This window comes from Pelecanus crispus, chromosome Z (genome assembly GCF_030463565.1).
Source record: "Pelecanus crispus isolate bPelCri1 chromosome Z, bPelCri1.pri, whole genome shotgun sequence".
Lineage (NCBI taxonomy): Eukaryota > Metazoa > Chordata > Aves > Pelecaniformes > Pelecanidae > Pelecanus > Pelecanus crispus.
In genome coordinates this window covers 18,634,457-18,646,616 of record NC_134676.1, presented here as the reverse complement: position 1 = coordinate 18,646,616, position 12,160 = coordinate 18,634,457, and the positions used below count along the sequence as shown (strand labels likewise).

Here is a 12,160-nt window from a genome sequence, read left to right as displayed (position 1 = left end):
CGTCACATAAAGTACAACAGAGAAATAACTTGGGACAAAATGCAGATGGGAATATGCTGTAAGCAGACAGAGTAATGGCGAAAGCCTCATTAATACCAGCAATTTATGATGATTTGCTCAGCACTTACGTCAAAAGTTCTGCAACTGTTACATACACTGATATATGCTAGAAACATGCTTTAGAAATTACCGTGCCAGCAAAATGTGTCACCTTTCACAGTGGCCTTTCAGTCAAAGGCTTGACCCCCTGTGCCGTTGGCTGATGATGCCTTACTAATAGGGGAAATAAGGAAGGACTTTGTAGCCAGGGTAAAGCTTTTCTTGACCCTAAAGGACGATCAGTTTATGTCGTCCATGAGCAAAAAAATCAGTAGCATTTGTAATTTTTATCTTGACACAAGCAACTGCAACTCCTGTCCTATTTGTGGACAGCAAATGGCTAATCCTTATTAGCACACTGGGAGGCCAGTGTCTTCCACACATCCGTGCCTGCCTTGAAGCCAGACAGTGCTAGATGTAAAAGGTATTTACACTCCATATCTCTGTGTGTTTGTTGTCCTTGGCAAAGGTCAGTTTTTAGCTGAACTAGAGGATGAATGTGTTTATTCCTGTCTGAAATAAAGGCATACACTTTTATGAAGTAATATTTTTTAATATCTAGTTATTGATGTTTAAACACAGAAACAGTATAGTAAGCAATTATTCATCAGAAGAGGGACAATCTAAAACAAATAAAAGCTTATCAGTCAAATATAAATTCAGGTACAGAAAGAGCCTGGAGTGTCGCTCCACTCGTCTACTCCCTATAGCATGGTTCCCAGGGAGAATGAATATCTTTGAATTCACTATATGTAGCTAAAAGCAAATAACCACTAGAATTTCTCATAATTTGTAATTTCAAATAAGAATACCAAAACAAGCAAATAAAATGTAACTGCCAAGACATGGAATTGTAAAGGTCCTTAGATTACTGAGCAAATACCTTAACAAGAAGAACTAAACTGGTGGCTGCTAATCCCATGCAGTTTTACTTCAGTCATGAAGGTAGAACAACTTTAACCAACACAAGTTTCACGTAAAAATTCCATCAACAGCTAAATCTGGCACAGGGAACATGTAGAAAGCAGGACTGTATGCCAAAGGCAATGTTGCTCTTGTGTTATACAGATATTTGGGGGAAAAAAAAGAAAAAAGCAAAGGAGCATGTGCACACTGGTCTGGTAAAGGCAAGAGAGCTTGCATCTTTGGTGGGCTGATCATTGTGACTCTTTACTTCGTACTCTAGAGACCAATACTAAACTAATTTAAAACTTCTGTTGGCCTCAGTTAACAAAACTAGCACATGCCCAAGGAGATTCTTGCAGAGGTTATGTTCCTCCTATTGCCACCTAAACATATCCAATTTCACTGTTCTTGTCATCCACTGATAAAACATGAGTCCTTCTTCAACACGTAAGCCTACAGAACCCTACTACTGCAATTTTATGCCAAGCCTAACAAGCCTTGTTCTATGGGATGATTAAAAGTCTTTATAGCAAAATAATTCTCTAACCTAAAAGAATTAATAAGCTCAGCTTGCAGCTGCAACTCCATTAGAGCTACAGCCATGTATAAAAGATTTCATGTAATATTCATAGAACTGTATTAAACCAGTAGACATCTTGAATTTATATAATTCCCTATCTATAAGGGAAGGCTGTTGATAGTGTCCATAACTGCTGTACGAAGGCATTAACCAAATGTATGTTTTCCAGAAGATTTTAATATTTAAGGGTTACATTTTTCAGTCTGAAATACTGTAAAACACTTCTTTTTTTAATTTCTTTTTAATGTTACCACTGTTTTGCACAAATATATACTGAAATGACCAGATTTCACACAGTTTTAATCTGGACAAAGTCAATATGTTTCTTTTAGGTATTTTCACAGAATAGTTCTTGTGAAGAAATCACCATTTCTATGTCTACTAATGGTTGTATTTACAAAAAGCTCTGAAACGATTCTGGGACTCAGCTTAAGATTTCATATTGATTCTGAGGGAGTGACAGGTAAAGAGGTTTTCATGTGGCCTAGCAAATTACGTTCTTAAAAGCGGACTCTGTGACAACCAGGTTTTCAGATGCTAAGGCTAAAAAGACAGAGGAAGAAAAGCATGAGTTTGACAACTGGCCTTCTGTCTGTGCCCTCTGCAACGACAGTGAATGCATGAAAGCACTTGGTAAGAATGCATGAAAGCAAGCTTTTTTCCTTGGCTAAATTGCAGCTCTCCCACCATCCAGGAAAGTACTCAAAAATGAGAATACATCTGCAAAGATGGCAGAAAACAGAACTCTGGTCTTCATAACTACCCCCCAGGTGAAAAAAAAATCACCTGGACTGCCATTCACTAGGAGCAGTCAGGGCCAAAGAACTTCAGTAGTATTGCTGTACACCCACGTGAGCCCCATCACATCAGTGGAATTACTCCGGATTCATACAGCTGTAATTGAGATCAAGCAGCTGACTATCAGCAAGTACTTTTATGACAATGAAGTGCTTCCTGATTTTGACACCTTTATCAACCCCAGGTCCTAATCTGACAGAAAAGCATGCTAATTATTTTCATATTTTGCTGTATGTATGATTATTATGGGGTGAGAACTCCCCATCAAAGATTAAGTTTTCAAGATTAAGGAAAAAGAATGAGCAATACCACAAAAAAACCCTAAAATAAAATATTCTACCATTTGCAGAAAAGTTAATGACCTGGAATACCATGTCTAACCCATAGGCTATTTTTTCTACTTGAGAGCAACTGCTGTCTGCCACAAACACCTTACTGAGTAGAAGTATGACAGTTCAATGGTGCGCAGTTATCCTGCCTTCTAGCTTGGCTCTTAAAATAAAAAAACTCTTATCAATGGAACATTCATTTAAAGCAACAAGATTTCAAGATGGCAACCTGTAATATGTGAGATGAAATGCAGAATGCTACACCATTTGAAAGGAACTTATTCTTTAATTATGTACTTCTTTCTACAAATGGTGTATCACCATTTTTTGCACTCTCTTCTGGCAAACAGTACATTTCATTACACAGGAGACATGCTGTTGCCCCTTTTATTTCTGATCAATGCCTCAAGGCTGGAAGGAGACATCCAGAGCGTTTGCTAGTTTCTTTGAGCTTCTTCTTAGCCCTCAATTCTTTGCTCCAGGCAGGGTCCCACTGAGCACTAGAGAAGTCTGCCCGAGAAGAAGTGATTCAGCTCAATCCTAATTGCCAGGACACGGCATGGTCTTCCACAACAGCCAGGAGAAGCCAAAGACTTCTGCAGGGCTCACACAGGTATCCTGCCTTCAAGCAAGCTACAGAAAGATGCTCATCCTCCAACCTTTACCCAAGACTGCTTTCTGCCTGTTACCTTACGTGAGCATGTGCAAGACCATGACTTACTCCCACGGGACGACATAATGCCAAAAGCACGTATGATGGTGTTTAGCCCTTGCAGTAGAGGAACACAATGTCTGACATAAAGCTCCCTGGAGATAATGGGTCCTCCCAGGAGAGGTCTGACTCATAAAAGCAACAATTGTTCCCGGTCCTTAGGCAAGGCTCCTTCCTGCTCTTCCTTCCATAGAAATAGGCTGGATGCAATCTTGTGTGAGCATGCAGAAGGCTGTCAGGGGAAGGAGATGTTATTTCTGTACCTTGTTTAGTCCCTCTTCTTTCAGTGAGATTTTCTAACTACTGCTGCACAGGATAGTAGGCTTATCTTTATAAGTCAAATTTACCCTGTTAAAAGGAGCTCCTTTTCCTCAGATGAGGCCAGTACAGTTTACATCTATAAAAATCTTGACCCTCCTGTAGCAAAGAGGACATTAATTCTTAAGAGCTGTCCTCTTAAGTGGGATTTATTTAATGCCTAGGCAGAATTATACATTGGAGTTTTTCTATATTTACTCACATTTCATCTTTTTCTTAGTTTTAATTGTAAGTAAAGTGAACTCTCACAGCAATTTAAAATTTACTTTCCCTCTAGGTGCTGAAGCTTATTAAAGCAGGTATTTTGACTCTCAGTGATTACACTCTGACTCAAATGAGAATTTGTATTTTGCACAGTAAATAACCCATGGAAAAAATATGCCAACAGGTATCTTCAGCTCTTTATTTATGAGCAATGAAAAATATGAGAAATTATTAGAGACTAACAGGAAAAGCAAAAAATGGCATTAGTCCCAATATAGAGAAAAGTGATCTAAATTAATTTTGTCAGAGTGTACTCTGCTTTCAAATTTATTTGTCTTATCACATTAACACTTGAACAATGACAGCCTACATGTCTCTTTTTAGGTACTTAGTATGTTAAAATAGGTGATGAAAGCAGAGAAGGAAGGAGTTACTGAAAACGTTTTCTGTAAAGACATTCAAGCACTCTTCCCAGCTCTGTGCTGGTGAACCATTCAAACAACAGTTCACAGATTTGTACAACAAAAAATCCGCATAAAGATTGTGATGCTTTCTAAAAGGGCTAAGCAACATGCAGTAATACTGAGACCACTACGTGGTGTGGGAGTTTGGCACTTCTGAAAACTAGGCCATTCATTCAAGTGCCTAAAACCACATTTTTCTCACAGAAAGGTAGACATTCACAATTTGAATGTATTGCTCTTAGTACAGTATGCAGCTGAAAGAGGACAGCCACTCACTTCACCAGACAAGTAAGAGATCTCCAGAAGACCATACTCTCCCTGAAGTACGTGATTTTTACAAGATGCAATGATGGGGACTGGGTTAATTGCAGTCAGCATGGATTCTCTAACAGCAAGGTGAGAAGGATCTGTCAGACACAAGACCATCAAAAAAAGGCGAGTTCCGTAAGGCCGTGAGTAGAACGGTTGTTGATTTTGCTTTTCACAAACCCTCAACATTGCACTTAATGACTTTTTTTACTATAGTGTTCTACCAGGTCTCTTTCTAGGATGAGTGATTTGTTAAATCACACGTACTGAATTTATTGTAGTATCTATCAAAAAACTATCTATAGGAATGTATGGGTAGGTTTCATGTACGTACTACACACTGCCAATATTAGAAGGTAGTATAAAGTCAGAATAGGTACGTTAGCAGCAATTCATAGAATGGAAAATGCTTGCCTTAAAGAGAGATTTTAAAAGTGAAACTTAATTAATACCTGACACAAAACAGTTTTTTAAAAGTACCCATGGCTGTATTCAACATCACTTCATCTACAGAACTTTAATGAAGAAATTAAAATCACAATGCTTGCCATTTTATATCTAAACTAGATTCCTGTCTCCTTTCGTAGATTTCTCTCCCAGGAAATGGTGCAGTCCTAGCAAAACTGTTAAGCCATATTTGATAAGAAAGTTAGAATTCAAAGACGACGTACAATCTTTCAGGTATTTTGAAATGGCAATAAACAAATGGCTAAGCACAAGCTCTGTATCTAGTTTTCACCCCTCTATTTCTGTAGTAGAGGTAGATTTTAGGAATGTAATTGCACATTTAATAACCTGAACACAAAGTTAAGCACAGCCATCAGCCAACAGAAGATAAAATGTATGTACTTGTACCAACCCTTCCTAAGCCCTATGTAAAACCAATTCCAGCTAAACTAAAACCATTCAGAGCAATGGATTCCATAAAAATCGTCTTCTTGTCTTTTTAAGTCATAGTTTCATGGACACTTTCATTTTATGTAAGCCACCACTGCTTCCAAAAGGAACAGTCCGACCTTCTCTTCCCAAACCTTGCATAGCCAGTAAACACACTGCCATGCAATGAACCCAACAAAGCAGCTAGGTTAAAACTAACCTATCCAAAAAAGGCTGGTCTCAAACTAGATCATTTTGGAAAGGAAAGAAAAAAATGAAAATGTTCAGAAAAGTGTTCCATTTTTATATTTTCTGATGGACACAATTTTACGTTTCAGTTTAAAAAATATTTTTCAGTTCTCTCTCTCTTTTTTCACTACAGTATATATAAATTGAACATAAATTTTAAGATAAAAACACACATCAATTAGCCCCAAACCATTCTTCTTCACAGCTTTTTCTGTACTGAAGACTTTCAGCATTATCTGAGTGACACCAAAATTTCAAAATTATTCACCAAATGGCATCTCTCAGGCAGGCACTTTTGTTAAATTCACGTAAGTAGCAATAGGGCATACCACTAAAGGGGAAAAAATCTGTATCTATCATCAAGTTGTTCAAACACCTGGTGGACATAATGTGCTAGGACTTCAGATAGTGGTTTTCGTCTCTAGCTATAGAAAGCCACAAGCAATTTAGTTACTGTTTCAGTGGCACAGCTCCCCGGTGAAATATTTCACTGCTACAGTGAGGTGGGAATTAATTCATCAGTTTACATGAGAATTTCTGATACTACAATACTAAACACCATGTACAACATCTTGAATACAAAACAGAAAGCCAAATATTCAAAATCAAAACATCCTAAGTGAACAACTTGTCATTATTTTAAGCAAAAATAAGTAATTACTTCAGACCAAAATTCAACTTTCCTTGCTTCCTCAGAACTGCCATTGTTATAATCATTGTGCTAAAGTACAGAAAGCAGAACACAAGCGTCCACTGTGCAAATAGGAGATGGGAATTTGGCTGACAAAATTAATCTGTGTTCAGTTCTTACAGGTTTTATCTGGTTTCTTTACAATATGCTGCAGCGTTAGATCTGTTCTCATGCACAGCCTTATTGTCCCTGTCCCTTGCTGCCAATGAGAGTTAAGTACATATTTGAATGAAGAGGTATTTCAGGACTGATATGATGTCCTTGTTTAGCCTCAGAGAAAAAAAAAAAAAAGTGGGGTGAGAAAAACACTAAAAAACCGAAACATCTTTTTTTCAGGACAACCAAGCACTATTTCTATGAAAAACATGTGAAATGACATATGAAGTGAAAACAACTTCAGGGCATCACGCGTTTTTGAGAGATGACAGATCAGCAGTTCTGTTCAGTCTGCATGGTTTCTGGAGGAGCAATGTTTCATACAGGGGCAGAAAATAAGAAAAAGGAAACAAGAGATTCTTTTAAAAAACAGAGAACTTGACACGTTCACACTTTAATATCCTTTTTAGATCCTGCAGTAAAAAACATAAAAATTCCAGCCATTTCTGATATTCTGCCAGATGTAGTTAAAGAAGAATAAATCTTGCACAGTCACAGCACCTGAATGAATACCTTACTTTATAAGAAATCTATCACCCTACTTACTGCTTTCTGACAATGAAATAAAAAATCATTAAATTCATAAACAATCTGCCCCATAGTTAGTGCCCACATTACGCACAAACATGTGCTTTCACTAATAAATTGCTAATTACAACCTTCCCAAACCAGGAAGCATCTCTGCAGTGTCAAACAACTCTAATGATTTGGAAGTGTGAACATAGTGCATTTAAAAAAAAAAAACAAGGTATCGTGAAATACAGTCCAAAAGGATTAACTGAACTAACTGAACTACATAGATAAAGGATTATTTATAATTCACACAATACAAATATGTTTGTACTTACAGAGATTCTTCCCATTTAACTTTTCAAGAAAAATCCTGCAAAAGCATATTTATGCCTATCCAGTGATCATTACACACAGATTATTTACACAATATAATAGCTTAATATCACCTAAAGGTCAAATGTTGGAAGACATCTACATAAAGAATACAAACGGTTGGTTTCCCTGGAACCTCTGTATTTGAACAAAAGCTAAGTCATGCTCTCAGGGTTTGGTTCAGCACTTTTCCGTGGGAATACAAGTTGACTCCACTGAAGCGATGATAAATGTGCTCCACATCAGGCCTATCTGTTTGGATTGACCTGCAGCATGGTTATGTACTACCTCAATATTTGAATAGTACTAATGTAGGAAGAGGCTGTGCAATCAATCCAAGCAACAGAAAAAGCATATAAAGTCAGAGAAGCCGGCCCCAAGAAGAAAAATCTCACACAGATAAACTTAACAGTTTAAAGAACAAACACAAATGAAACTTAGGCCCTCATCATAACTGAAATAATACTGGTACACTGACTTCCATGGACTTAAACACTGATTTACTGAGAATCTGGCTCTGAGTTTATAAATTAAGACCACTGATAAATGGACTTAATGGGCACTAGAGGCAACTGCAGCATGCAGAGGAAAACCCCCAGCGATGTTTAACTTGCTAGTATTGTCACCTGCCTTTATACAAGGGTAAGACCAAGAATCCTCCTTCTCAAACAGGAAACATACTGCCTTCTTTCAAGGGTTTCTGCTCTTGTATCCAACCATTATGGCTAAACCAAAGCCATAATACACACTGACCTAAAGGAACATCTAAAGGAAATAAAGCCTGAAAAAGACTGAGTTCCAAATGCAGCTAATGAGTGCTGAAGTACTGTAATCTTCTTCACACACCATTTCCACCCTTACTCGTTTAAATCTGTTTCTCAGTTTGAACATCCATCCAATGAACATCCATCCAATGAATATCCATCCCTTTGCCCATTACTCAAAAGCCTGTGCTCCTGTCGGTTCGAAATAGAAAGTCATTAGGCCAAATATCTGAAGTAAATGGACAAGGCCTGTCCGCTGATACTCAAGGCTATGATTGTGAGCTAACAGGGGTTTGGTCATTTAGGGACAATTCCTGAGTGCAATAGTCAAAAAATGGGGTCACCACTCAGGAAGCCCACAGCTGCAGCAGTGGCAGTAAGAAAAAAATCATGGCCAAATGCAAGAAGAAGATCCTTAGGTAGCTCTCCTAAACTGTTACCACGTACAAGTCACTGCTGTTGACCCTATACTGGAGACTTGCCCAAATGCTGCACACAGTGCAGTATAGCTGCTGCTCAGCCAGCTGCTTCTCTAAGATAAAACCACTAACTCATCTTCGATGTGAGAAACTGAAGTTTGGCTCTTAATAGTCAAGGCTTAGGGTTTTCAGTTTATGTACTTCATAAGAGAGCTTACTACCATAAACCTGCCACTGAGTACACCACTGTACACTAAGAATATTGTAAAACGTCTTTCTAAATCACAATACAAACAAGCAGAGAACATGAAACACTTCTCTCAAGGGATGCTTTTTAAATGTCCTTAAAATGTGAAAAGGAAAGTGAAATTTGAGTATGCTCTACGTAACAACCCACTTTTTGCCAATATCTGTAAGCATGGTGTTTGTTTCTCAATTCAGTTTGAATTTTCAAGGTCCAGTCAACAGTTTCCTAAGCAAACGCTGACCCCAGTTAAAATTCAAGGCTGCGGGATGTAAGGCCCTCTTCCATCTCGCGTTGTGGAAGTGGCAATGTTTTGTTTCAACATTTATAAACCAGTTTGTTTCCCATCAGTTATGCCCTTAGGCTTCTTACTTTATTCAGCTTGGAAAATGGAAACAATACACAGGTTTCACTTCCTGGTTTCTTGCTGCAATACATGGTTTAGCAAACAATGCAAAGTAACTTTCAAATTCAATTGTCTTAATTACACGATAAATAATATTTCTGTTAGATAATTTTTACTATAGCAAGCCTTTCGAAGTTATCTTTTAAAACAAGACCAAAACAAAACATACACTAAAACCCTAAATGAAAGCGTATACTACAAGGTACCTAAAAATACATTGATTCTAAGCTACTGGGTGAACTATTCTACTCCACCGAAAATAACAGAAGTTGTCTTTTCCTTCAGTCGGAAGAGGCAGGGTAGCGAGGTGGGAAAGCATTTTTCTGAGTATTCTCACAGCCTGGGGACCACCTGGGAGCCTGATCCTGCAGCCAGACCCCAAAGCATGCACAGGGGAGAACTGATGGCTGTGTGAGCGCTGCCTGCACGGAAAGGTTCACTGGCAAAGCATACAGTACTTTAACCTAACGTACCCGGGGAAAGAAAAACAATTGCCAAAGATATCAGATGAACTGAGGGAAAAAAATTAAAACAAAACAAAAAAAAAACCCCGAGACTTCTTGCCAAGTGTAATAAAGTTCAGCTAAAAGGTAAGAGAACGACATAGCATATACTGTAAATACCATATTAAGTAAAAGGTAACTAAGAGTCTGGGAAACAAAAAGGATGTGTGTTCAAGCTTTTACATGTAATTCCTTCTGAAAACAGACAAACACAACAAATGCTGAAATGTAATTAGAAAATGTGTACATGGACAATCCAGTTTATAACCAAAAGCTCAGAACCACTTAGAAATGACGTTTAAATTCACATTCAGTAAAAACATTTTTTAGCCTTATAAGCTATACTGACATTTCATTTCATGTCTCAGGAATGTGATTTGGTCAATGGCAGACAGTCTTGCATCTGTCATGGGACTAAATACGGCTCTCATGCAAGAGAATAAGGGACTGATGTGAAATTTGGCCTATTCGTTATTAAAATCGTAACTTTTCCCAGTTTTTTTAATATGAATTAACTCTGTATCGTATGCTGATGCCTTTGCTGTGTTTCTGTTAAGTTTACGTACAGCAGAAATTCTACGTATCCAGATAAACAGTGAAGCTCCACAGAGCAGCACTCAGAGGAATGAGCCTCTGACAACTCGGATCACCTTTCTGATCACCTCCCTCGACACTTCCTCCTCAGTTTACGTTTGCACGAAGGCAGATGATTTACCGATCCTCCTTGCAAAAGGAAAGGAAACAAAAAAAAAAAGCCTGCCACGGTATGGAACCACTGCCAGCAGGAAACGAAGGGAATCATTACTGTAAAAAAAAAAAAGTACCTTTTGGAGCCTCCAATGTAGGTGAAGGTAAAGGTGGAGTCTGAGTACCTGAAATCTGAAAGACAAAGAGCTGCGTTATTGCGAATTGTCTTTATTTTGGCTGAAACAGGGGAGGTTTTTCAGGCCGGCATTCAGCCGCCGACACGGGGGCAGGCGGAGGGGGGCCGGGGCGGGTCGGAGGAAATGCAGCATCTCCCCCCAGCCCCTCGCAACAAGTGCCCGGTGCTATGGCAACGGCAGGGATTTCCATTGTCAGGGACGGCAACAGGCAGCCACAAGCCGGGCTCCCGCCACGGCTCATCGCGGCCGGCCCGCACCGGCCCCGCCGAGGAAGCCGCCAAACGCCGGGCCGGGGGGTGTGTGCGGGGCGGGGGGGTGTTTGCGGGGAAAGGGGGTGCGTGTACCGCCGGCCGCGGCCCCGGCCCTGCGGCTGGGCTGGCGTGCGGGGATAGAGGCTGGCGCCGAGGCCGGCAGCAGCCCGGCCGACAGCCGCGGAGCGCCCGGCGGAGCAGCCAGCGGCCCGGCCGCGCTCGGCGGGGCGCTCGCCCCAGCAGCGGCGGGCCGCGCCAGGCAGCGGGGGCACACGGGCCGGCGGCACACAGGTCGGGGGCACACGGGCCGGCGGCACACGGGCCCGGGGCACACGGGCCGGCGGCACACACTCGCACCCGCACGGCTTTGCGTGCGGCCGCTGCCACGCTCCCGCACTCGGGATGCCCCCCCCGCCCGGCCGGCGCCCGGTCTCATCTGCCCTCACATGCCCTCGGAAGGAGAGGAGGAGGAGGAGGAGGAGGAAGGGGGCTGGGGGCAGGCACACGCCGGCTCGGCGGCGGCCCCCGCTCCCGGCACCGGCGGCGAAGGGCACGGGCAGAGCCCGGGCGGCCGCGGCGCGGCGGGAGCGGGGTCCGGGGCGGGCGGCGGCGGCGGCAGCCTCCGCGCCGCCGACCTGGGCGCCCGGGAGAGAAACTCACCTGCAAACAGGCAGTCCTTCTCCGCCTTGCACTTTTGGATCACAACGTCAATATCCTTCTGAATCCTCTCTTGTCTTGAACACATCCCCATGGAATAAATCCCAGGGGAAAAAAAAAGCAGCCTTTATTTCCACCCCGCCCCACCCCCCGGCGCTGCCAGTTTTTAATATTCAGTCCGAAAGATGGACCCTGGGGCTGGCGAGCAGGAGGCTCCGCGGCGGCCCGGAGGGATCCGCTCGGCCGGCTGGAGGACGGAAGAGGAAGGCGGCGGGAGCCGATGTTGCATGCCCAGATGTGCCCGCCCAGATGTGCCGCCGCTGCCAGCGAATGGCAATTTCCTCACAATGGATCCAGCGCAGGGTGGCGGCGGCGACACGGGATGCCCCCACCCCACCCCCACCCCCCACAACGCCCTCCGGGTTTTTTGGGGTTGGTTGGCTGGTTTGGGCTTTT

At 41.8% G+C, this 12,160-nt stretch overlaps 1 protein-coding gene across 2 annotated transcripts in view; it reads right to left on the bottom strand.

The window, feature by feature from the left end:
• The window catches only part of PARP8 (poly(ADP-ribose) polymerase family member 8), a 118,360-nt gene extending 106,542 nt beyond the window's left edge, over positions 1-11,818 (bottom strand). For both annotated transcript variants that reach the window (XM_075727251.1, XM_075727252.1), the window contains exons 1-2: positions 11,708-11,818; positions 10,737-10,791 (exon numbers count right to left, since the gene is read on the bottom strand). In XM_075727251.1, coding sequence (XP_075583366.1) covers positions 10,737-10,791; positions 11,708-11,798 — 146 coding nt within the window. In that variant the 5' untranslated portion in view covers positions 11,799-11,818. The remainder of the gene's footprint in view (positions 1-10,736; positions 10,792-11,707) is intronic.
• Positions 11,819-12,160: the final 342 nt, after the last annotated feature.